The following is a 25,352-nucleotide window of genomic DNA, read 5'->3' on the forward strand; positions in this document are numbered from 1 at the left end:
ATATGGTCAGTTTTGTTCATAACTATTGGGTATCAGGGGGATGCGGGTGGTGCTGTGGGTTAAACCACAGAGCCTAGGACTTGCCGATCAGAAGGTTGGCGGTTCGAATCCCCGCGATGGGGTGAACTCCCATTGCTCGGTCCCTGCTCCTGCCCACCTAGCAGTTCGAAAGCACGTCGAAGTGCAAGTAGATAAATAGGTACCACTCCGGCGGGAAGGTAAACGGCGTTTCCGTGCGCTGCTCTGGTTCGACCAGAAGTGGCTTAGTCATGCTGGCCACATGACCCAGAAGCTGTACGCCGGCTCCCTCGGCCAATAAAGCGAGATGAGCGCCGCAACCCCAGAGTCGGTCAGGACTGGACCTAATGGTCAGGGGTCCTTTTACCTTTATGGGGTATAAGAGAGGTTAGAAGGGGTTAGCAGGGAAAAGCAAGTACTTGGCCTAACCCAGGGCCAGCTTCCCCCCTTTACCCCTATGTGGGAAGGGGGTGTGGGAGCAAAGATAAAAAGAAAGAAAAGGGGGCAAAATAGCAAGAAACAAGGGGACCAGCTGCTAGATTTCTAAGCCGTCCACTTATGCACATTTACTTTCATGCAGTGTGCACTACAAAATGCTGGTGGCAGGTATTGTTATGGGGAGAGACACTGGGGCAGGCGGGGGGGGGAGCTATTCCAAATGCCTTGCCCCACCCATCCCTCCCTGGGAATTGTAAAAGGACAAGCTGCTGTTTAAGTTCTTATTCTTGCTCTCTCTTCCGACAGCTCACCTGATTTTTGTCATTTTGGGAGTGCTAACATTCGTTGTTCTCAATTAAGCATTCCTCAATAGGATTCAGGGTCTGCAAAGCTCTGACAGTAGGGTTGATTTAGGAATTGAGCAGAGCACACAGTTTAACCAGTCATATCCCACCTCATCTGACCACGCCATCGATAAGGTTTTTTTTGTTAATGTTTTCATATAATGAGTTATGCAGAAGTATAGATGGATAAACACATACTCAAATTTATTCAAGCTATGCAAATTAAAAACCTACAAACAAATCCAAAGGTTTGCACCTGACTCCTTTGCTTCCAATATTAAAACTGCTACCAAACAGCCACACGTGATTGGTTACAAACTGTGTTGGTGTCAGCCCCCAGCCCCCTATTTGACATGAAAAATGAGCTCTTAGCAATGAGTTCTTAATTGGAGCTGTTACATCGCCGCCACCCTGAAATGTGAAAAGTCCTGCTGCAAATCACTCAAAGTTTTGAGTACTCCAAGTCCTCCTTTTTAGTCTTCCAAGTTGCGGAAGGCATTCTGCATTTCCTCACTAAGCTGGGCATAGTAAGCTTTGATATTTGCCTCTCCGTCCTTCCCTGGATCCTGGATAAAGAGACAAACCATGATTTATGAATGGCAGGCTGAGGACATATTGAAAGAAAAGAAAAGAGAAAAGAGCTACTAGGACCAGCAGCAGACTTTGGGCTCTCAAATTTCTTTTTCTTTTTAAAAAGTAATTATTTTTATTTGTTTTTACAAATACAAAGTTGTAGAGATCCAAATATATATCCATATACAGAGATTACTCTAACTCTTGTGACTTCTCCCCACCCACTCCATGGGCTCCCATTTTAAACATTTACAACTGCATATTCTTCCATACTCTAAATATTATATAAATCCATATTGTCCATGGTACAAATGGAATCAAAATCCTGTCAAAGTTTCCATCTGCTTACAGCGGTCTCCTAAATAACTTATAATTTCCCCCCCATTCTTTTATAAAGTTTTTGTCCTCTGGGTTCCTGGGTCTTCCAGTCAGCTCTGCCATTTCGGCACAGTCCAACAGCTTGGTTTGCCATTCCTCTCTGGTAAGGACTTTTTCTTCTTTCCATCTCTGGGTGGGCTCTCAAATTTCAACAGTGTCCTATGTGACACTAAAATCTCTTCCCCACCATACCTCTCACACCCCGTTCTACAGCTCTGTTTAGGTGCCCCCTGCAGCACAGCACCCTGTAAGACCGCACAGGTTGCACCACCCTAAAACCGCCTCTGCTAGGATGGAGGCAGGTAGAAATAAAAGGGAAGCTGCAATCAGCTCGTTAATCTGAAGGTAGACGGCCCAGCCTCACCTTGAACTTCATGGAGCTCAGCTTGTACATGATCTCCCCAAGGTTCTCGCGGATGACAGCCCAGGTGATTTTGTGCTCGGACTGAGCAGTGGACTCTACTGCATGGCGGGCCAACTCATAGAAGCCAATCATGTTCTGGAGCATTCCTACTGTCTTGTAGAAAGGGCAGAACCTGGAATCGAGAAGCACGTTGAAGTACTTTAATGCACGCTCAGTGGTGAGCGAATAAATCAGAGCGCAAGTGCTGTGGAATGTCTTGAATTTTTTTTTTTTACTGGGGTGCTGTTTGTGGGAGGCACCCTCCTTAGTTATTTGTTTCATAAAATTTGTACATCGCATGACTGTAAAAAACAACTCTCAAAGTGGTTTGCAAAAAAGATAGAAGGACAAAGTTATCAATATGAAAAATTGGCAATAATTTAAGACTTTTGAAAAATTAAAACAATAGACTAAAACTCACATCAGCTTAAACTTTCTGGGTAGGCTTGTCTAAACAAAAATGTTTTAGCAGATGTCAAAAAGCACCTGCCTGATGTCAATAGGTAGGGAGTTCCTCCCCAAACCTATCACCTGCATACCATTATGTCTGTCAAATAAGAAAAGGTACATTTGTTTTGCTACAGAAAAGTGGAAAGGATGAATAATCAAGGAAATAGTATGGGTAGGGCCTACGGACAGGAAGCTAGTAATTAACATTGGAAAGGCTTTGTGCTGATCAGACTCACTCCCATGTCGATACATCACTGAAGAATCTTGGTCGGGGGAAAGGAGCTGCTGTGCAACAGGGCTAGGGAACCTTTTGCCCTTTGGGTGTTGTTGGGTAGCAACTCTGATCACCCCTGACCTTTGGGCATGATGGCTGCAGCTGATGGGAGTTCAACAACACCTTAGTGTGGAGAACACCTCAAGGACTGCCTCTTTCCATATGAAACTACCCGGACTCTGAGATCATCTTCTGAGGCCCTCCTTTGTGTGCCTCCTCCTTGAGAGGTCCGGAGGGTGGCAACATGAGAATGGGCCTTCTCTGCAGTGGCTCCCCATCTGTGGAACGCTCTCCCCAGGGAAGTTCGCCTGGTACCTTCATTATACACCTTTAGGCACCCGGCAAAAACGTTCCTTTTTAAACCAGGCCTTTGGTTGATCTGATTGACATCCTATGCCCTTTTAATATGTGGGGGTTTTTTGGTGGTGGTGGGGCTATTGGATTATTGTTCTTATTTTGATTTTACATGTTGTGATATTTTCTGTGAACCACCCTGAGGACCTCTGGGTATAGGGCGGTATATACCGTATTTTTCGCTCCATAACACGCACCCGACCATAACACACACGTAGTTTTTAGAGGAGGAAAATCTGTAGGCATGCCACCCGTAGGCTTTCCCTCCATAACACGCACAGACATTTCCCCTTACTTTCTAGGAGGAAAAAAGTGAGTGTTATGGTGCAAAAAATACGGTAAATAAAATAAAATAAAGAAGATTGAGAGGCAATACGATAGCCATCTTCAAATATCTGAAGGGCTGTCACATGGAAGATGAAGTGAGCTTGTTTTCTCCTGTTCTGGAGACCCAAAACAATGGATTCAAATGATGAGAAAGGAAATTACGTGTAAACATTAGGAAGAACTTCCTGATGGTAAGAGCTGTTTGACAGTGGAACGGACTCCCTTTGAAAGTGATCCTCTCCTTCCCTGGAGGTTTTCAAACGGAGGTTGAACGGCCATCTTTCAGGGATTCTTTAGCTGTGATTCCTGCATTGCAAGATGTTGGACTAGATGACTCTTGGAAATCCCTTCCAGCTCTACAGTTCTATGATCTGGAGGGGCACAGGCTCCTCATCCCTGCTGAACAATATAGTACTGCATTGAAGTGTTGTGTTGGGAACTCCACTTTAATTCTGTTTTCAGCTAATTACAGAAAAGCAACACCTTGGCAGAGCTAAATGAGGAAAGTAGAACTTGGGCAAAAGTGCTGTGTGAAAGAGAGAGGTCCAAATATTGAGTCAACTGGTGTTGGGTTACCTGTCATAGGAAGAGTAGCCGTTTTGCTGCAGGAAGTCATCCTTGATCAGTTTGGCCACCTCCAGGGTGATCTTGTCCGTTTCAGCAAGAGACGCCTGGACAAAAGCAATAGTTATAAATGGGGAGCAGCAGCAGGAAAAGAGTGAGGTTGGGGAAAGAGAAGAATCAGGACCTAGGCACCTTCAATAGCCCTGCCTGCCATCTCTCTCAAACAAAACACTCGGTGCTTAAAAGAAGAGGTGCCGAGGTTTAAACCTGCCTGGAAATTACACCTTTTCTTCCAGGCATTCTTTGCATAATCCCAGATTCCCCAACCAGCTTCATTTCTCCCCAACAGGGAAGTGCGGCAATGCAAGGCACACTGTGCACAGTCAGTGATCTAGGCTTAAGCCCTGCTGCGATTGGAAACAGATTCCAGGGCTTTGTAGCCATTTTTGGGTGTTTTGACTACTTCACATATTTTATATCAGGAATACTCACAAAAACCCTGTAAGATGTCTATTTTAGCAGTCTGGGTGACTTGAGTATAGCCAATTGCAGAGTTCCAATGCCCCAGGATTTGAGTTAACAATAGATTTTGAAATACCACTTGCACTTGCATCACTGTGACTTTTCAAAATAAACTGCAAAATCAGGTTCCTCTAATCCTTTCAAGGCACAGAGCTACAGCGCCAGGGTTACAGGCAATGCAAGGCCCCTGGTCTCAACAAACTGGAATGGTGAAAAATTTGTGATGGCACAAATACCATCCCACTGAAGCGATAATGAGGCAAATGAAGATTTTTAAAGGAACAGAAACAAATTGATGCGTAATGATTTTTCTCTCCTCCCTCTGCAGACACCCTTCTGTTCTCCTCCTCACCTTTCCAACCAGCTGGACAATCTCTGCCAGATCTTCCTCCTCTTGTAGGATCTCCTTGGCCTTAGTGCGCAGGGAGACAAACTCCGGGTAGTGCCTCTCATAGTGTTCATCTAAGGCCCGCATGTATTTGCTGTAACTGATCAGCCAGTTCACTGATGGGAAGTGCTTTCGCTGAGCTAGTTTCTTGTCCAGCCCCCAGAAGACCTGGAATTATTAGGACCAGAAGGGAGGTGAGGAGTTAGCAGGACCATGTCAGGTAGTGTCAAGGAGCTGGCAACACTCTAGGAGAGAGACTCACCTGGACGATCCCCAGCGTTGCTGAGGTGACTGGGTCAGAGAAGTCACCGCCAGGAGGGGAGACCCTAGGAGTCAATGAGAAAGGTGAGATGAAACTCCCAGCAAGAGCTCAGTTGAGGATCTGATCCCACTGGAAGCTGGCAAGCTGTGGCCAAGCACACGCCAGGTATGAAACCAACAGATACCTACTTACTAAAAATGCAGGCCTCTTGCAAGTCTGAAAAAAGGAGACGTGTGTAAAATTCAGCCTGAGTCCACAGAGAGGTCTTTTTAAAACAAGAAAGCAGGACTGGACCCTGAACCTGGGACCTTAGGAACACCGAGCACCTGGTCTAATACTGACTCTGGGGCTGATGGGAGTTGTGGTCCAATATGGCCATGCTAGCTGAGAGCTGATGGGAGGTGGAGTGCAAAATGGCTGTGTTGGCTGGGCTGATGGGTGTTAGAGTCCAAAAGGGCCATGTTGGCTGAGGGCTAGTGGGAGATGTAGTTTCAAACTTCTGAAGGGCACTAGGGTGGAGAAAGCCATCAAAATGAATGGATTTGACGATTGGGGCTGATGGACACTTTAGCCCAAAATATCAGAGGCCACCAGGCTGACACGAGGCTGTGCTAAACTCACAAAATAAAATTTACTGCAAACACTAAAGAACGTTGATATTATTTTTAATATACCAACATCCACACACCTAGAGCTTTACAAAAACCAGAAATTACGTGACACAAAATTCAATGCAAGGAAGGAAGATGGCTTACCTCTTTTCCTGGTTTTGGATTTTAGATAATAGGTGCTATCTTTAAAAACCTTACTCAATAGAAACTTGTCTGTCACCGACGTTAAGCACCTTTAGAGAGGTGTTGAAATAAGTAAATGATATCAATTAATTGCTTGAAAGGCAGTCGGTTTATCCACTCAGAGATCTTTAACCAGGTTTAGGAGTCCCCTGCTTCACTTCTCTCCAACCACACCCTTGGTAGGGCACCGAGGTGGTGAAAACTTACGCTCCAACAATGCTGACGCTCCCTTCCCGCTCTGGACTCCCCAAGCACTTCACACGCCCAGCCCGTTCATAGAAGGAAGCCAGGCGGGCACCCAAGTAGGCTGGGTACCCGCTGTCTGGAATTTAAGAATGTAAACGTAAGAAGAGTCCTACAAGGTCAGCAGCCCATCACCAGTTCTCACAGTGCCTCCCATCGGATGCCTACGAGCAGGAGCTGAGCACAACAGCACTCTTCTGCTCTTGTTCCACAGCAGCCTGGATTTAGATAGCACAGAGCCAGGATCGCCAGTAACCATGGTTATCCTCCGTGGATTTTGCCTAATTCCCTTTCAAAGCTGTCCAAAGTGGTGGCCATCTCATTTTGTATTTTTATGTTGTGAACCACCCTGTGATCTCCAGATGACAGACAGTATACTACTACTACTACTACTACTACTACTACTACTACTAATGGTGTGCAGGTTTACAGTCTAAGAAAAAAATGGTGCACAAAGAATAAGGAACAGGGAGGCGCTGAAAAGCTTACATTGAAGGTGACTGCCTGATGTCAGGGTACAAAGGAGGGGGATCAAGATGATCAAGGGCCTGGAAACCAAGCCTTATGGGCAATGGTTGAAGGAGTTGGGGTGTTTAGCCTGGGAGGTGATAGGCTAAAAGGTAAAGGTAAAGGTACCCCTGACCGCTAGGTACAGTCGCGAGTGATTCTGGGGTTGCGGTGCTCATCTCGCTTTACTTGCTGAAGGAGCCGGAGTACAGCTTCCGGGTCATGTGGCCAGCATGACTAAGCTGCTTCTGGCGAACCAGAGCAGTGCACGGAAATGCTGTTTACCTTCCCGCTGGAGCAGCACCTATTTATCTACTTGCACTTTGATGTGCTTTTGAACTGCTAGGTGGGCAGGAGCTAGGACCGAACAACAGGAGCTCACCCAGCCGCAGGAATTTGAACCCCCGACCTTTTGATCGACAAGCCCCTAGGCTCTGTGGTTTAGACCACAGCGACACCCGCATCCCTTTCAGGTGATAGGCTAGCCATCTTCAAATACCTGTAGGGCTTTCTCACGGAAGACGGCGCAAGCTTTTTTTCTGCTGCTCCAGAAAGTAGGACCCAAATCAGTGGAATCAATTTACAACAAAGGAGATTCCAACTAAACATTAGGAAGAACTTTCTGACAGCAAGAGCTGTTGGACAGCGGAATGGACTCCCTGAGAAAGTGATGCTCTCCTTCACTGGAGGTTTTTAAACAGAGGCTAGATGGCTGTTAGGAATTCTGTAGTAGTAGTAGAAAAATTTATATACCACCCTTCATCCAAAGGTCTCGGGACAGTTCACAAGATAAAGATACCAGATAAAATCACAAAATAAATAGCTAAAACAAAACAATAACCCCCACAGCCACAAACACATTTAAGAATGCCGTAGAATATTAATCAGCCAAAGGCCTGGTTGAAGAGGAACATTTTCACCTGGTGACTAAAGACATACAATGCGGTTGTGATTCCTGCATTGCAGGGGGTTGGACTAGATGGCCCTTGGGGTCCCTTCCAATTCCAGAATTCTATACTGAACTGGCACTGTTCCAGCTACCACTTAATACTTGTTCTGCATTTGTGTGTGTGTGTGTGTATGGAAGCACTTACACACTTTGGAACTCCCTGCCCACAGACATCAGGCAGGAAGGCACCCTTCATTGTAATGTTTTTGGTGTCTCCCTGTCCCTTGTGTGTCATGTTTTTCTTAAGACTGCAAGCCTGTGGGCAGGGACAGTCTTTAAACTGACTGAAGAGTGGGGTACAAAGGCTCTACATAAATACAAATAAATAAATAAATAAGAGTCGGGGGGCAGGATTGCTTGTCCCATGCTCACCCTATATAAATCCCCTAGACTTGGGAAACGAGGGAAGTCTTGAAAAACAAAAAGAGGGTTACCTGCAGGCATTTCAGCCAAACGTCCAGAGATCTCACGGAGTGCCTCTGCCCAGCGGGAAGTGGAGTCGGCCATCATGCTTACATGGTAGCCCATGTCACGGAAGTACTCTGAGAGTGTGATCCCTGGATGGGGTGGGGTAAACAGAAAAGAGAAAGAAAGAGAGAGAGAGAGAGAGAGAGAGAGAGAGAGAGAGAGAGGCATTGTGGGTGGGAGGAGATCCCTCTGAGGAGCAAGTGTCTCAAGCAGAAGAGCTGGGAAGACAAGAAATCTTCCAAAAATATAGCGTGAGAGAACATCTCTTCCCTACCCCAAATGCAGGGAAGAGGTTGAGATCACAAGATGATCTCGGCTCAAGGCCTGCCTGTGAGGTGAGGTGAGGAAAATGCCACAGGTGGTAGGCCCCCGCCCCGCCCCCCGCAGTGGCAGATCCGGGCTCTGAGGAGTGGGCCACACACCTGCCTCTGTGTGCTGCCTGCCCACCACATGACAGCGGTGGGAGGGTGGGAGGCAGCGGCATGCATCCCATTCCTTGGAGTGTGGATCTTGCCGCTGTGGAGAAGGAGGAGGAGGTGGGGACAGCATTTTCAGTTTTGCCTAAGCTGTTGTAGGGTACCAAAGATTCACCCAGCCCAGCATCCTGTCTCCAGCAGAGAGTGGCCTGGCTGGTGCCACTCCTTGCAGCTGGGGAGCATTCATGGAGAAGGCTGACATCGCATGGAACTAACAGTGGGATTATTTGGATACCAGGAAGCCATTTTTATACATTTGATAAAACAGGGCGAGAGAAGGGCAGCCTCACCTGTGTAAATGGAGGCCTCTCGTGCGGCCACAGGCATGTTGGACGTGTTGGCGACAAGCGAGGTGCGCTTCATGATGGTCTCCGTCTTGCCGTCCACTTCCATCGTCAGCTGAGAAAGGAAGCAAAGTGATTACAGGGCAGGAGAAGGCCGGGGGGTGATGGTTTAGGGAAGAGTTTGTGGGTTGGGTTGGGGTGGGGAGAGCTAGAGATTGGGGCAGTGCACAATAATGCTATGTTTGCCTTAAGGAATAAGGAATTGGGAGCAAAGGACCAGGATGGCTCCGCCCACAGCACAAAGCCCCGCCCACTCCACTGATCTCACCTCAGGGAAGTCCCTCAGCACTTCAGACATCTCATTGCCCCGCTCGCCGCAGCCCACGTAAATGATGACATCGCTGTTGGAATACTTGGACAGCGACTGGGAGATGACTGTCTTGCCACAGCCAAAGGCGCCTGGGATGGCTGTGGTCCCGCCTTGGACACACCTGTGGGAAGAAGTGGGGGGAGGGGATAATGGGGGGGGGAAGGGAAAGGTTCTGAAGCCCAGCCCGCCCAGCCTCCAAAATGGTTTGGCGTCTGGTGGAAGATCTAATTGCAGTGAGAATCAGGATCCTCTTTCCTTCTGGCCCTGCCCATTACTGGCATGTGGCCCCTGAAAGATGAATGTGAGTGCTGAAAGAGCTCCACCCCTGGCTTACGGGAAGAGGGCGTCCAGGACCCTCTGGCCAGTCAGCAGCGGATGATTGGCCGGGAGCTTCTCTGACACGGGACGGATCTGCCGGACAGGCCACACCTGCACCATCGTGAGTTTCTCCTTCACTCCCTCAAAGTCGAGTTCCAACACCACATCCTTCAGGGAGAAAGGCACAGAGGTGAGAGTGGCCACGGTGCAGTTGCCAGAGGCTGGCTGTTCAAAATCTCCCATTTCAGCCCAAATTCACTATTTCCACCTCCCATTCTACAACGTGGGAATAATAAGAATGACAATGGCCTTTGAACAGAGCTGTTCAAATGATTCCTGAGCTAATGTGACGTGCATTGGATGCTCTAAAAGGCTACATAAATGCTTTATATTGTTACTGCTGTTATTATCATCACTATGGGACACAGGTGGTGCTGTGGTCTAAACCACTGAGCCTCTTGGCTTGCCAATCAGAAGGTCGTGGTTCGAATCCTCGCAACAGAGTGAGCTCCCATTGCTCTGTCTCAGCTCCTACCAACCTAGCTGTTCGAAAGCACGCCAGTGCAAGTAGATAAATAGGTACCCCTGTGGCGGGAAGGTAAACGGCATTTCTGTGCGCTCTGGTTTCCGTCACGGTGTTCCGTTGCACCAGAAGCAGTTTGGTCATGCTGGCCACATGACCTGGAAAGCTGTCTATGGACAAACACTGGCTCCCTTTGCCTGAAAGCGAGATGAGTGCTGCAACCCCAGAGTCACCTTTGACTGGACTTAACCATCCAGGGGTCCTTTACCTTTTACCTTTACATCATCACTATTAAAAGGGAAGGCTAGAAAAATGTCAACGTCTGCATTGTATGGCTAAAAAGTAACAGTGTCGACCAATTACAGAACTCCCAGTCAATTTAATGCACAAATTTTAGCCAATTAGTCGAATAAATCTGCATAGAAGAAGCACACATAAAACACTACCTACCGAAGTATCATACTGCCCAGCCGGAGCAACGTGGGTGACTGTGCCCCGGCACCTGGGGGGCACCATGATCATATGCTTGATGAGGGAGTTTTCGCGCACTGTTCCGTAAATATCGCCGCCAGTTACATGGCTCCCAACCTAAAGAAGTAGAAAGGAGAACAGCAGAAATGATTAAGAAGCACAACAGGATCTCAACATAAAAGAAGGCCCAAGACAGGGGCTGGATGTGTTCTGTGAGAGTTCACACAAGCACAGAGAAGTCACATAAGGGGGAATTGGCTGTACAGTTCAGCATCCTGAGAGTCTTAGCTTTCATTTGTCTTTGCATTTAAAGCAAACTTCTAATCCTCATGAGTGTGAAAACTGGCTTTGAAATGTATGAGAAACACCTACTGAAATCAACAGCTATGTTGCCGCAGGAATGCCTATGGGGAACTGTCCCACTAAGGATTTGAAGCCACTTTTCTGGATGTCTGATTCTTCTTCTTCTTTTTAAAGTGAGCTTCTAGCCTTTTATTTGAGAAGATATAAGGGAGAACACACAGGCAGTGCCCACTGCCCAAAGCCTTCATAAGGAGTTAACTTTCCAGCATTCTGGCCAATGAATGAAATGCCCCTATTTAAAATGTTATAAAAAGATTTACACGTTATAAAATTTACATTCCATTGCATGGACATATAACACAATACAATCACAATGTGATTCCTGTATTGCAGGGGGCTGGACTAGTTGACACTTTGGATCCATTTCAACTCTACAGTTCGATGATTCTACAGTAAATGTTAGTCTACTATTACGAAGATTGCGGCAAATCAGAATTGATTCACACACACACACACACACACACACACACACACACACACGTCTTCTTTGGCGATCACTCATAGCTGAGTAAGATTGTCTTCCATAAAATCATGTCCACTGTCCCCCTAGAAGGCTGAAAACCATTTTGGGATTCAGGAAGGGTCACCTCGGATATTGTTATGAGATGGTTTGCTAAGATCCTTGCAATATTTTTGCCGGTCGCAGCTATGCCTCGATAGTTTCCACAATCAGTTCTGTCACCTTTTTTAAAGAGATTGATAATTTTGGCACCCCTAAAGTTTTCTGGGATTTCTTCTCTTTCCCAGATTTTTTCGATGAGCTTGTGAAGTTGTTGTGTAAGTTCAAATTCTGCCCACTTTGAAGATTTCGGCAGGTATCCCATCAGGTCCACTGGCTTTGTTGCTTTTAATTTGGTTAATAGCTGTACACAACTCTCCCAGATTTGGAGATACTGCAAGCTCATCTCTAACTTGTTTTTGCAGAATTTGTGAGAGGACCTCAGTAGCTACAGGGGGGGGTTGTGATTAAGGAGATGTTGGTAATGTTCTTTCCAGCGCAGTGAAATAACTTCTTTATCTTTTATAAGTGTGATACTGTCTGCTGAGCATAGGGGGCATATGCCATGATTTATTGGCCCATAGATGGTCTTTGTGGCTTTAAAGAAACTCTGTGCATCATGAGTGTCGGCTAAGTGCTGGATCTCTTGAGCTTTTTTTTTTTATCTATCAGGTGTTTTTTAGTTCTCTGGTTCTTCTTTGAACCTCAGCCTGAGCGTAGGCATAGGTTCTTTTCTTAGTGACACACACACACTCCTGCACATTTTCATTATTAAATTTCTGGCCATCAGCCTGTAAATCAAACATTTACAAAAGCACCTGGGTTCAGTTCCCAGCATTTCCATGTTAGGGCTGGGAGAGACCCACCTCCCATGTCTGAAAGCCTGGGGAGCCACTGCCAGGAAATACATACTGAGATAGATGGACCAATAGCCCGATTCAATTTAATACAGCTTCCTATGTTCCTATTGCAAGCCAGCAGGCTGGAGTAGACAGAAAGTTGGATTAGGGTAGAAGAGATCCAGCTTCCAATATTCACTCAGCCAAGAAGCTCACCTTAAGGCCCAGTGGTTCCCCAAACTTTCTGGGGCCACTGCCCCCTTGGTTTCATAACTCATCCCTATGGCCCAGGGCCTTGTTGCGTCCCAAAACCAATGGCGTGTCTCTTACCCGGATGTTTGGACTGGGACTGAACTCCCATTTCAGGTCCTTGGACAAAGCCGAGATGTTGATGCCCCGGGGGATATAGATGCTCTTGGTGAGCTCTGTGATGTCTTTCAGGGGGCGCTGGATCCCGTCAAAGATGGACCCCATGATGCCTGGGCCAAGCTCCACCGAGAGCGGCTTCCCCGTCCTCAGCACGGGATCCCCCACGCAAACACCCGCTGTAGCAGTTACTCAGGAAAAAGACTTTGATAACAGAGAGCAAAGAAAGGGCAGAAGGGGGGAGCAATGGGGTTCCTTCCCAGCCAGGCTGACCTGAAATAGATACTCTAATATTGTCATCTACCTTTGCACAGGTACTGCTTTGAACTTTGCCTTTTGGAAAGGTAAGAGGAGACATGATGCGAATTTATAAAATTCTGAATGGCGTGGAGAAAGCAGGCGGAGAATAAAATTTCTTCCTCTCTTATAATATTAGAACCTGTGTGTTCCAGTCCTGCTTGCTGGTTTCCCATTGAGGTCTCTGGTTGGCTACTGTGAGAACAGGATGCTGTACCAGATAGGCCATTGGCCTGATCCAGCAGGCCTTTCTCGTGCTCTTAATACTTCCAAGGACAGTCTTCACTTGTGCCTTGTGACCGCCCCTCAATGGAGTCATTACTTTTTGGAAATGTAATCAGAGTCCCCACAACACCATTAGAGCAATGGCTGGCTGTTTATGTGTGCTAAACATTATTTGGTTATATCTCCTCTTTCAAATTTCTACACCTCCCATACCTCATATATATATAGTGATTTCAATACATACGCGTGATTGTGTCTGGGGGGGCGGGGATTAACAACAAGAAGAAACAATGGTTGGATCCAAAAACATAAAAAAAATTGTTTCAGGAAAACACAGTGTAAAACTCATGAGAAATCACATTGCAGAAGGAATGGACTCTACAGCGCCATCTGGTGTCATAGTGTTATAATGCATTTGAAACGCTTTTTAAAAAAAAAAAAAACAACTAATGTAGCTGAGTCCAATGATTGGTGCAATGGGCCCTTCTGTACCTTGGCTGAAGGTGGTTTGTGAACCCCACATGCCTCCTTTGATTCCCCCTCGACCATGTGGCGTTCCCCTCCATCTACTGCTATCCTACATTTTCTTCCTCCTAAATTGATATAGCATTCCTGTTTGGATTCTCTAAGGACAGGGAACCTCCAGATTTAAGGGAGGAATAGGTGGGGCAGCATAGGGACGGGCCCAGTCATAGTTTAAAAGGCAGCATGGAGAACAACCCCGACAGAATTTGTAAATCCGTTGAACTCCGAAAAGCCTTGTAGAAGTAAAAGGTCAGAGGTGTTCCTTGCAACCAGGAACACAGGAGACGTGCGTCTTAGGAAGGCGAGGCCCAAAGGTGGTTGAGAGATGGAAACGCAAGTCTCGAAAGGGACTGTGGAGGGAGGGAAGGAGGTAAAGGGAGCAGGTAGACTCAGGGCAGAGGAAGGGAGACAAAGGAGGCAACGTGCTTAAAAAGGTGGAGGCATCACCTTCACCCTTTCCAGAAAGATACAGGTCTCCTCATAGACTTGGATGGTAGCCAAATCACCCTCCAGACGGATTATTTCGCCCACCAGCTCAAAGTGTCCGACGCGCACCAGCTCGTACATGGCAGCCCCAGCCATCTTGCAGGCAATCACCACTGGCAGTGGGGAGAAGGAAAAAGAGAGTCACCCCACCTTCGATCACAAGTTGCTTCCTTGCTTCTCCAGCTAGTGCCGGCCCTCAGTATCTGCCTTAATTTAAACCACAGTTACACATGTGCAGATAACTGGGCTTGCAAACCACGATACAAACAAATCTCAGCGTTTCAGTTCTCCACGTAAGCCCTGTGCAGTAAACCAGTCTGGAAGCTAAGAGAGCATGGAGAACAGTGGCCAAGTCATTATTCTCCAAAAAGAGCTGGAAAGAGGCACTCATGATAGTAGTAGTAGTAGTAGTAGTAATAATAATAATAATAATAATAATAATAATAATAATAACAATAATAATAATATATTATTTATACCCCGCGCATCTGGCTGGGCTTCCCCAGCCACTCTGGGCGGCTTCCAACAAAATATCAAAATACAGTAATGCGTCAAACATTAAAAGCTTCCCTAAACACTCCTAACCACTCCTGACCACTGAGGTCACCTGAGCCTCCAATGGCAATGTTTGATCCAGGAGCACTCCATTTCCCCCAGCAAAGCTATGGTCCTGCTCCTTTCCCAGGGGGAAAGCAACCTTGGTCAGAACAGGCCATCTTGACTCTAGCAGTGCAGACAGAAGCAGACTTTCCCTTCCAATCCCAGCCCCACCTCTTTCAAAACTACCAGTTATTTTAACCACAAATGTTGCAGAAAGTGTTAGAAGCCAAGAGAGGGGGATACTGAGAATGGGAGTCCAATAAAAAAATCTTAGAGGACCACAGGTTCCCTATCCTTGTTTGTAGTTAGCACAATCCAGAGGTTTTAAATGTTGATTAACAGACTGTTCAAACTTTAAAAAAAGAAGAAGGAAGTGTTATGTTCAGTTTGGTTTACTAACATGCCTTGCTACACAAAGGGCAAAATTGGGTTATTCATTGCAGAGTAAACTCATTTGCTCCTATTTTCCACTTTGGTTGCTGGAGGGTATTATTAAGTTTCTCCAAGTGCCAGAGAACCTACCTGGTCCAGAGACACCATGCACAAATCCCATCTCACTCTCCTTCTCTGCATCCCCAATCTTCGGAAGTTTGGAGAACTCCATGATTCTGGAAGGTGAGATGAGGCCGCAGGGTAGGACTTTCAACGGCAACAATACCTGCATCAGAAATGGGGTGATAGGATGAATCAAAGCAGGGGGTGGGGTGGGACCCATGCTCTGGGTCTTTTGCACTGAGCTTCAGATTTCCTGCTGCTTTCAGAAACTTTTGTATATAAAATATGCTCACACAGGGCAGTTTAGCGCAATGCTGGTAAGACCACAGTCACCCAACATCTTAATCTGCCCAGACAGAAAGCACATATAAATTAGCAAGTGTGGTGTTGTATCAGGGGCTTGCACCCGAGTCTTTCAGCACCCAGCAACCCCTCTGCAGCCCATCCCTGTCCCCACACATCTTCAAATGGTGGGTCACAGCTGGGGAAGAACTTCGCCTAAGCTGGAGTGTACATTTTGCTATGGTTGCCAACTTTCTTTTCTAGTGGGGCTTCTGTGCCTTTACGACAACAACATTGCAGGGCAGGTGGAATGCTAACCGGTGAAAGCTGTTTCTGTGTGGAGATAAAGCGGCTGGAAAAATATTCATCAGCCTGTCATGCACCCGTTAATGGCATAGGAGCCCCGTCAGAAATACATGGAAAACACACCATTGGCAACTGTGGTCCAAAGCTGTGAAGAGCACCCATTCCCACCCACACTGAATTCCTGAAGGTCAAGCCTTACCTTTTGGAAGAGGTGCCAAACTATTTGGAGACGAGGAGTGAGAAAGTCCTTCCTCGCGTGTGGATGCTTAGATCAGCCTGACCTCTCTTTCTGCTCTCAAGGTTTAGTCAGGCTTGGCGGGGCGGTGTTCCTACTTTTGGGAGGGGGGATGTTTTTATTATACAGGGAAAGTGGTCAGGAAAACAGGTATGGCACGACCGCTTTCTGCTCTGAAACCAGTTCCGACCTGAGCAGGCCACAGAGAGCTGGGGAGAGGCTGGAGGTCACTGGGACAGGAGGAACGGAGCAAAACCTTACAAAGCGACTGCAAACAGTCATTCTGTGTACTGTCAACAGTCCACTGGATTCTCCTTCCTGGTGCTTCAGGGCGGGGGGCTGCTCTGTTCTGATCCCCTTCCATAGGAAACAGAAACTCAACAGTTTTCTCCATATAGCCACATCTCTATGTGGGGTGGGGGTGGGGGGATGTACCTGTTGAATTTCTGCCTGCCATGCATCTGTTAAAGGCAGAGAAAAAGAGTGGTTTTGGATTGCATGGGAATAGCAACCCTCTTTGATAACAAATAAATTTCAGGGAGAATTTTGTCAAGGAGCCATTTAAAACACAGGGTCCGAATCCCGCAACGGGGTGAGCTCCCGTTGCTCGGTCCCTGCTCCTGCCAACCTAGCAGTTGGAAAGCACGTCAAAGTGCAAGTAGATAAAATAGGTACTGCTCTGGTGGGAAGGTAAACGGTGTTTCTGTGCTCTGCTCTGGTTTGCCAGAAGCAGCTTAGTCATGCTGGCCACATGACCTGGAAGCTGTACGCCGGCTCCCTCGGTCAATAAAGCGAGATGAACGCCGCAACCCCAGAGTCACGACTAGACCTAATGGTCAGGGGTCCCTTTACCTTTATAGGATCAGTGCTGGATTGTCCAATAGGCAGACTAAGCATGTATTTAGGGCACCAGCAAAGCAGGGACACACAGAGAGACACACACAAAGAGAAATGAGATGCTTTTTTTGAAAGAATTTGACATAGATTATTTTTAAGCATCAAAACAGTCATTATGGGGAGAAACACAGCTTTCTTAGTTTTCCTTCACCCCACGCTGTTCCCCCATTTTTCTGTTCTCTTATTACTTATCCCCACCTAAACCATAGGGGCATCCTACTAATGTTTATCGAAATAATACGAGGGAATCAGGTCCCATGCATGTACATTTCAGCATACATGTAAGTTTTGAAAAAGAAAATTTTATTTTACAGGTTAGTATTGTTTTTATTTTGAATTACATATGGTGGAGGACGGACCATAAACTCTTCAGTGCTTAGGTCCTCTAAAGGGCTTAATCCAGCTCTGTACAGGATACATGCGCATTTGAGACAGCATTGTGTGAACATGGGTTAAAAATCCCGCACTAGGAATGCAGTGAGTGTGTACAGAAAACAGGAATGTAAACATGAAGGTTGCCAGGTCAGGAGCATCCCAGATCCTGAGCTTTCAGGCCTCAAACCTGAGATCTAGGGATGGCGCCTGGTGAGTCTTCTTCTGTGCTCCCTACCACCTCCCTGGAGATGGAGGTGAATTGGGAGAAGGGAGGTGGGTGCAGAGAACGGCAAACCCTCATCCTCTCAGAGTCTATGCAATAATTTTCAGAGGTGGAGGTTAATTGGGGAAGAAGGGCAGACCCCACCCCCAAGACTCTATGCAATAATTTGCAGGCTGAAGCTTGCAAGCTGCACACACAATATTCTTAATTTTGCTTTTGTGGGGTTTTTTTTTAATACACTCTCGTCCACCTAGAGATTCAAGCCCTACCCCTACCACCTGGAGGGGGCCAGGCAAATCTGGATACTTCAAGTCAATCCCAGAGGTCTGGCAGCTCTAGTGAGCACAACTACAGCTCGCGGTTTCAATTTTTTTGAAAACAAACGAAGGAAGCTCTATGATACTACCACCTCCAATTCCCCCCTGTCACCCCCAGCTCATCATTTTTGCCATCAATGGTTATTGTTCCTCCGCAAATCCCAATTCTTTCCAGATTCCTCGTGACGCCCCTACGCTGGCCGTAAAACAAACACACACACCCGGATTATTAATGCTCCTGCTAACTTTACCACACTCAGCAAATGCTTTCTGGCAGGGCCTGCCTTTTCCTGTAAGCCACAGAATCGGTTGCCAAGACACATGATGGGGTTGCTAGGGGCTGCCTGTTGCTAGGCAACCAGGCTTTCTGCTCTGCAGAGGCTTCTTCTTTTAAGGTAGGCCCAAATGACTGTTTCTGAGATTGATGACACAGCCATTGCTGCATGCACACACAAATCTGGTTCGAGAGTTTTTTTGGGGGGGAATGGGGAGGGACATTTATCCAGCATAACTGGAAAACACACCCTGGCAGTGTGCTCAGAGGTGTTTGTGAGCATGTGCACAATAAGCTTTTTCTTTTTGCCGGCGGGGGGTGGGGTGGGGGGAGACAAGCCTTGAAGTTTGTGATCTGACAGCTACCATATGAAGAGGAGGAACGTTATTTTGGAGTAGGACAGGATGCATTTTAAAAACAAAACAAAATTAATTGCACCAAACTCCTTGCACAAATGCTTCCACCCTTCCTATTTACCAGAAGAAGGGCACCCTTTCTTAACCTGTTCCTGGTATAACATGCTTGTTGTTCCTGCTCTTGCCTTTGGGCATGCCTTGGTAAAATGACCTGAGCTTGGTGGGGGCAGCCAGGGAAAGGGGCATTGATTTTCAGTTTAGGCTCAGTGGTGCAGGGACTTTTTAAACCCAAGTACAAAAAAAAATATGTTTATTCTTATTTTAGTTTTTGGAGGGGTAGGAAGAGCGTGTCAGGGGTGAGGATGCATATGCTTGTTTGTGTATCGTAAGGGTAGATTTTCAGTTCAGTTCATTGTTTAAGTGAAGTGGTCTATTTACATATGGTGTATTGGAGCACATTCCTGGAGTCAGTTCGGCCATGCATTTAAAACACTATGATACTTCTTTAAACAGTCATGGCATACACTGAAGGATTCTGGGACCTGTAGTTTGTTAAGGGTGCTGAGAGCTGTTAGGAAGCCCCTCTTCTCCCTCTTAGAGCTGCAGTTGCTAAAGTGGTTTTAACAATCAATCCCCCTTCCCAGGGAAGTTGGGAGACTTGGGAAGTTGAGGGAGTTGGGTAAGTTTAGCCTGGCACAGAGGGGACAGAGGTGATATGAGAGCCAGTTTATGAAGGAGTGTTGCTTCATTGGGCATCTAACGATAAGACCTGTCTGTATTTTTTATTGTTGGTAATCTCCACATCTCTCCTCTTTCCTGCAAGAAAAAATTGTTTACTTGTAATTGTTTAGGTTTGTTCCAACATGGCTATTTGCAGTTCATTAAGATGAATAAATAAAACCCTCTTTGGATTGTCCACCACCTGGTCCCTTGACCCTTCTTGCTTTGCCCCCTGCAGGTCAAACCTGGTATGGCAGCCACCGGCCACAGCTGGGAGTGGAGGCCAGTGGTGTGCAGTGACCTCCTCGGCCGTGCATTCCACTCGTGCAATGTGGTGCAGGGCAAACTCCTCACCTTTGGGGGCCTGAAGTCGCAGGAGACCCAGGAGCCGCCCCTTGGGGATGTGGTGGCCTTCGACCCCTCACTCCAGACGGTCAAAAGGATGGCTCCCGAATGCGAGCACCGCCGGAGCCACCACGAAGCTGTGGTCCTGTCTGACCGCTTCCTGTGCGTGGTGGGGGGCTGGGACGGCTCCCGCCGGGTCTCTGACGTGTGCTGCTTTGATGCCGAACGGGGGCAGTGGGAACGCTGGGCTGCGGGGCCCTCCAACCAGGCCCCCGTGGGGCTCAGCAGCCACACTTGCACTAAGCTCACGGACCATGAGGCACGGGTGGTGGGCCGCGAGGGCGGGCTGCGAACTCAGCGGCGCTACGCCAGCATCTTCACGTTGCATCTCAACCCTGCCAGCAAGACCTACTGGTAAGACCTTGCCCAGAATACTGAGCTGCTTGCAAGGACTTCAGTCCTACAAAGGTTTTTCACCTTCTCTCATAACAATGAAACACATGGGCATCTAGAGAAGCTGAATGTTGGAAGGGTCAGAGCAGATGAAAGAAAGTACCGTATTCTTCAAAAGTACCGTATTCTTCGAAAGTACCATATTCTTCAAAAGTATCGTATTAATTCCAAAAATTAAGGGGAAATGTGTGTGCGTCCTATGGAGCAAATGCAGGCTCCTTGGCTTCAGTGATAGCAACGCGAAGCCTCCGAAGCGCAGAGGGAGCGCTCCCTCTGCGCTCCAGAGGCTTCAGGGATAGCCGCCTGAAGCCTCCGGAGTGCAGCGGGAACTTGTGCTGCACTCCGAAGGCTTTGGGTTCCTTTTGCTGAAGCCAGGAGAGCAAGACTCTCCTGGCTTCAGCAGAGAGGGAGAGCTGCGCAGCGCCCCTTCAGCGAAGCGGGAGGAGAAATGGAAGGGGCTCCGTTTCTCCTGCCGCTTCGCTGAAGGGGCTCTGAGCAGAGAGGGGGAGAATTTTTCTTTCTTGTTCTCCCCCTCTAAAACAAGGTGCGTCCTATAGAGCGAAAAATACGGTACTTCACACAGCGCATAGTTAAAACTGCAGAACACAGAATGGCTTTAAAAGAAGGTTGGACAAATGGAGAAGGCTAGCAATGGCTACTAGCCGTGTTGGTTATGCTCTGCCTCCTACGTCAGAGGCACCAATGCTTCTGAATTCCAGAGGGGAGAGGGCTCTTGTGCTCAGATCCTGCTTGCAGGTTTCCTACAGGCATTTGGTTGGCCACTGTGAGAACAGGATGCTGGACTAGATGGGTCACTGGCCTGATTCAGCAAGCTCTTCTTATTTTATGTGGCTGCACCTACAATCTTAGATGGTCCAGGCCAGACCAAAGTTCAGGTCCCCACTCAGCCATGAAGCTCACTAGGTGACATTGAGCTCACTCACTGCCTATAAGCCTAACATACAGGCTTGTGGGGTTTAAATGAGAGAACCATGTACACACTTTGAGTTCTTCATAGAGGGCTTTCTAATTTCCTTTTGTTCTTTCTTTCTTTGTTTCTTTTTGCTTTTCTCTATTTTTCTTTTCTAGATTAGTGTGATTTTCATTGTATTTTATGTTGAAAACTTTTAATAAAAAAAATTATTATTTTTAAAAGAGCATCCTTTGCCTCTCTCCTCCTGTTGCCAGGTACAAAGAAGAGGAATCGCGCACAGCCTCCCGGGCCGGCCATTCTGCCATGCTGCTGCGCGAAACCACCCCAAGCGGGAAGAGCAGTGGCTACAACCTGGTGGTCTTTGGAGGGCGTGACTCTGCTGACTTCGACATAGCTGGACACTGGGGGAAAAGCAAAATCCATGTGAGTGTGAGTGGGGTGGGCACACGATGTGGCCTTGCAGAAATAGGAAAGCCGAGATCCCCTCACGTGTGTATGTGGAGGTGGGCTGTAGCTCAGTGGTAGAGCACTTACTTTACTTGAAGAAGGTTCCACATTCATTGCCAGGCAGGGCTGGGATAAAACTCCTGTAGAGCCTCTGCCAGTCAGTGTTGACAATGGTGAACAAGATGAATTGTCTCAGTATAAGCAAACTTTTGGTGTTCACCCTTGCAAATCCCCAAACCAGTGCAATTTTATTTCATTATTTGCATTGGGAGGGGTGGCTAACACCCCAGAGGACAGGAGCACACTTCAAAACGACCTTGATAGATTAGAGAACTGGGCCAAAACAAACAAGATGATTTTTAACAGGGAGAAATGTAAAGTATTGCACTTGGGCAAAAAAAATGAGAGGCACAAATACAAGATGGGGGACACCTGGCTTGAGAGCAGTACATGTGAAAAGGATCTAGGAGTCTTGGTTGACCACAAACTTGACATGAGCCAACAGTGTGACGCGGCAGCTAAAAAAGCCAATGCAATTCTGGGCTGCATCAATAGGAGTATAGCATCTAGATCAAGGGAAGTAATAGTGCCACTGTATTCTGCTCTGGTCAGACCTCACCTGGAGTACTGTGTCCAGTTCTGGGCACCACAGTTCAAGAAGGACATTGACAAACTGGAACGTGTCCAGAGGAGGGCAACCAAAATGGTCAAAGGCCTGGAAACGATGCCTTATGAGGAACGGCTAAGGGAGCTGGGCATGTTTAGCCTGGAGAAGAGGAGGTTAAGGGGTGATATGATAGCCATGTTCAAATATATAAAAGGATGTCACATAGAGGAGGGAGAAAGGTTGTTTTCTGCTGCTCCAGAGAAGCGGACACGGAGCAATGGATCCAAACTACAAGAAAGAAGATTCCACCTAAACATTAGGAAGAACTTCCTGACAGTAAGAGCTGTTCGACAGTGGAATTTGCTGCCAAGGAGTGTGGTGGAGTCTCCTTCTTTGGAGGTCTTTAAGCAGAGGCTTGACAACCATATGTCAGGAGTGCTCTGATGGTGTTTCCTGCTTGGCAGGGGGTTGGACTCGATGGCCCTTGTGGTCTCTTCCAACTCTATGATTCTATGATTCTATGATTCTATGATTCCCTTCCTCCTGAAGGTGGCCAGGGCGAGTGGTACCTTGGTTCTCGAACGTAATCCATTCCGGAAGTCCGTTTGACTTCCGAAACATTCGAAAACCAAGGCGTGGCTTCCAACTGGCTGTAGTAGCTTCCTGCACTCAAGTGGAAGCCATGTCAGATGTTCAGCTTCTGAAAAACGGTCGCAAACTGGAACACTTACCTCCTGGTACACTTACCTCCTGGCTAAATTGGCGTTCGTGAGCCAATTTGTTTGTCAACTGAGCCGTTCGAGAACCAAGTTTCCACTATATTAAAAAAAACAAAACCTAAAAGTAGTTGCAATTAAAAACATACTTCCACCCAGTGATCTCAGGGATTGCCAGGCACCACCAACAAGGCCTCCCCTGCTAATCGTAGGGTCCAAATGGCTAGTACTGTGGAAAGTGCTCTTATGGGTTCAGATCAGGATGTGAAATTGAGCCTCTTGGAGTGCCACCTTCCTCCCCTTTGCATCAGACCCTCTTCTCCCCATGCTTTACCCTCAAGCTCCTATTGCTCTTGGCATTCTCAGCCTGTCCTGTTGTCCTCAACATCGTCCATTCAACCATCCTGCCCCATTGGAATCCAGTCCCTCCGCTTAACAATCCATATTCTCTCAATAAAATTAAGCATTTTTAATCCACAACATTCTAATAAAAGAATTTAGTGGCGCTTAAACCTATACAGCCTCCATCTCTCTGCACTTTTCAAAGTCTGCCGCACCCTTTCCCTCCCTCAGGTTGATTCTGTCCATGCTCCTGGGCTGACAGAGAATCTCTCTCGCTTGGTCAGCACTGAAAAGGGATCCCGGCAGGGTCCCAAAGGCCTGAGGCACCAATCTTGCACCGTGGTAGGGCCTTTTGCTGTCATCTTTGGTGGAGAGACTTTATCGACCGGCAGGGATGCCATTTGCAATGATCTTTACATCCATGATACAAGTAAGTGGCATCTTTGTGCAAAGAATCTCTCTGGCCAGAAGCTGGAACAAATCTTGGGGGCGCTTATTAGAACCACGCATGTAAATTCTCCAGCTATGTAGCATCTCCCACCCCCCACGGCAATTCTTCACTTGCCCATAAGGTTGTTGAATTGGGAATTGTACGCCTAGCAAGCCACGATGAGGAACAAGTACTCCTCAGATAAAATGTAGGGGGGAACTGAAGCAACTGTTAACCAAGACAACTTGGCCTATCCCATCTCTCCACACACAGGTTTGGTATGAGCCTTATGCACTCAACCAGCAGCTAGAGTTGATGGGATAGGGTCTCTCCTAAGAACCTCACAGAGCTTGTCTCTTCTCTCAGGGTCTTCGCCAGCAAACTGGTTTCACTTCTCTTGCTCCAACCGGGGCCAGAAGAGAGTTGGCCACCGCACCTGCCTCTGCAATGACAAGCTCTACCTCATCGGAGGGTTTGGGGCTGATGGAAAAACGCCCTGCCCAGAGATCTGCAGCTTGGAGTTCGCTCTGTGAAGTCTGAAGCCTCTCGCTACTGGCTCTCATCAACACCCTCAAGTGGACAGCGCTCTCAATTCTGCTCCCCTCCCCTTTCGCCTGCAGGGGAAAGTGAGCCCCTGGGCCGTGTGAAATAAAGCACCCCTCTGGCATGTCAGAGACTTTGATGCTCTTGCTGCAGGTAAACGTACAAGAGGGGGAAGTGATCAGACTGAAGGACACTAGGAAGAAAGTGCCTCATTGAGCAGGGGTGTGTGTGAGAAGATTCCAAAATTATGAATAAAGTTTTTCCATGTAAAAATCTTACTGATTTCTGAGGGCCTTCAGTATTGAAATCTGATCCATGTTTATCCGCAACTCACCTTTTGCAATGACAAACAAAAGCTGAATTCTTCACCCCGTCTATGCGCATTTGCAAGATTTTGCTTATTTGGGGGAGTCTGGTTTTAGCAGATTAACATGAGTTTTAATCAACTAAGTCTACATACATGAAGTCTTTTGTGGCGCGGCAGGGGTGAGGGTGAAGCATACTTTGTTTCACATGATGCACACCCCATCTTGAAAACAGCATTGTTCCAGCAAGAGATGGGGAAATGCCTTTTAAAGTGACCCCTGTATTGACAATTTATTTTTAAAGTGTTCCCCAGCTACAGTGGTACCTTGGGTTACAGACGCTTCAGATTACATACGCTTCAGGTTACAGACGCCGCTAACCCAGAAATAGTACCTTGGGTTAAGAACTTTGCTTCAGGGTAAGAACAGAAATTGTGCTCCGGCGGCGTGGCAGCAGCAGGAGACCCCATTAGGTAAAGTAGTGCTTCAGGTTAAGAACAGTTTCAGGTTAAGAACGGACCTCCAGAACGAATTAAGTTCTTAACCCGAGGTACCACTGTATTTGGGCTTTTGACTGAGTAACAGATTTAAGCATAGTAGCCACTTAGTTTGGATGATTCCATTCTTTTGATTTATGATGATTGAAGCACATAACTTTGTTCTGCTGTGCTACTTATTGGAAGAGTGTGGGGCGAGGTAAATTCCTACACACTGACATTCCTCATCTGGTTTCTCAGATTTTAAGTATTGTATATATTTGTGCCCAATATGGGCTAGAACCTCACTCTGAAGAAGCCAACAGCTCATATTTTGCTGTAGTTCCATCTTGGCATTCAAACACCAGCCCTATAC

General features: G+C 47.1%; 2 protein-coding genes across 13 annotated transcripts; one reads left to right on the forward strand and one right to left on the reverse strand.

Annotated features, from left to right (window-relative positions):
- Positions 1–979: 979 nt before the first annotated feature.
- LOC308465716 (V-type proton ATPase catalytic subunit A-like) lies at positions 980–18,382 on the reverse strand. 8 transcript variants are annotated; one of them, XM_080985891.1, is made up of 17 exons: positions 18,280–18,311; positions 17,069–17,105; positions 16,181–16,313; positions 15,421–15,556; positions 14,283–14,411; positions 12,730–12,944; positions 10,678–10,815; positions 9,721–9,872; positions 9,345–9,507; positions 9,023–9,131; positions 8,223–8,345; positions 6,297–6,411; positions 5,296–5,359; positions 4,998–5,201; positions 4,136–4,230; positions 2,116–2,287; positions 980–1,366 (listed from the first exon to the last, which is right to left on the reverse strand). In XM_080985891.1, the coding sequence occupies exons 4-17, from the start codon at positions 15,500–15,502 to the stop codon at positions 1,274–1,276; spliced, it is 1,854 nt and encodes a 617-aa protein (XP_080842017.1). In that variant the 5' UTR covers positions 15,503–15,556; positions 16,181–16,313; positions 17,069–17,105; positions 18,280–18,311; the 3' UTR covers positions 980–1,273. The 8 variants fall into 8 exon arrangements, with proteins under 8 accessions (XP_080842017.1, XP_080842015.1, XP_080842020.1 ...); XM_080985889.1 differs by lacking the exon at positions 17,069–17,105 and having other exon boundaries at positions 18,280–18,382; XM_080985894.1 differs by lacking the exon at positions 17,069–17,105 and having other exon boundaries at positions 16,181–16,310; positions 18,280–18,363.
- On the forward strand, positions 18,357–24,473 carry KLHDC9 (kelch domain containing 9). 5 transcript variants are annotated; one of them, XM_080985900.1, is made up of 5 exons: positions 18,357–18,423; positions 19,617–20,137; positions 21,365–21,533; positions 23,454–23,652; positions 24,019–24,473. In XM_080985900.1, exons 2-5 carry the CDS (start codon positions 19,629–19,631, stop codon positions 24,183–24,185), a joined length of 1,044 nt encoding a protein of 347 aa, XP_080842026.1. In that variant the 5' UTR covers positions 18,357–18,423; positions 19,617–19,628; the 3' UTR covers positions 24,186–24,473. The 5 variants fall into 5 exon arrangements, with proteins under 5 accessions (XP_080842026.1, XP_080842025.1, XP_080842024.1 ...); XM_080985899.1 differs by lacking the exon at positions 18,357–18,423 and adding an exon at positions 18,442–18,696; XM_080985898.1 differs by lacking the exon at positions 18,357–18,423 and adding an exon at positions 18,442–18,488.
- The last annotated feature ends 879 nt before the right edge of the window (positions 24,474–25,352 follow it).

This window comes from Podarcis pityusensis (assembly GCF_964106645.2).
Source record: "Podarcis pityusensis genome assembly, chromosome: 16".
NCBI lineage: Eukaryota > Metazoa > Chordata > Lepidosauria > Squamata > Lacertidae > Podarcis > Podarcis pityusensis.

What these genes read in the sequence shown, in the direction of transcription:
- LOC308465716 (XM_080985888.1), bottom strand. Translation starts at nt 18,351, where the DNA reads ATGTGTCTTGGCAACCGATTCTGTGGCTTACAGGAAAAGGCAGGCCCT. An exon ending in CTGGGCAGTATGATACTTCG is followed by an intron (nt 9,873 to 10,677) that starts GTAGGTAGTGTT and finishes TTCTCCCTGAAG; the next exon opens with GATGTGGTGTTGGAACTCGA. An exon ending in GGCTACTCTTCCTATGACAG is followed by an intron (nt 2,288 to 4,135) that starts GTAACCCAACAC and finishes TCTCGATTCCAG; the next exon opens with GTTCTGCCCTTTCTACAAGA.
- KLHDC9 (XM_080985896.1), top strand. Translation starts at nt 18,757, where the DNA reads ATGCTTCCACCCTTCCTATTTACCAGAAGAAGGGCACCCTTTCTTAAC. An exon ending in GGGGGAAAAGCAAAATCCAT is followed by an intron (nt 21,534 to 23,453) that starts GTGAGTGTGAGT and finishes TCCCTCCCTCAG; the next exon opens with GTTGATTCTGTCCATGCTCC. An exon ending in TCTTTACATCCATGATACAA is followed by an intron (nt 23,653 to 24,018) that starts GTAAGTGGCATC and finishes CTCTTCTCTCAG; the next exon opens with GGTCTTCGCCAGCAAACTGG.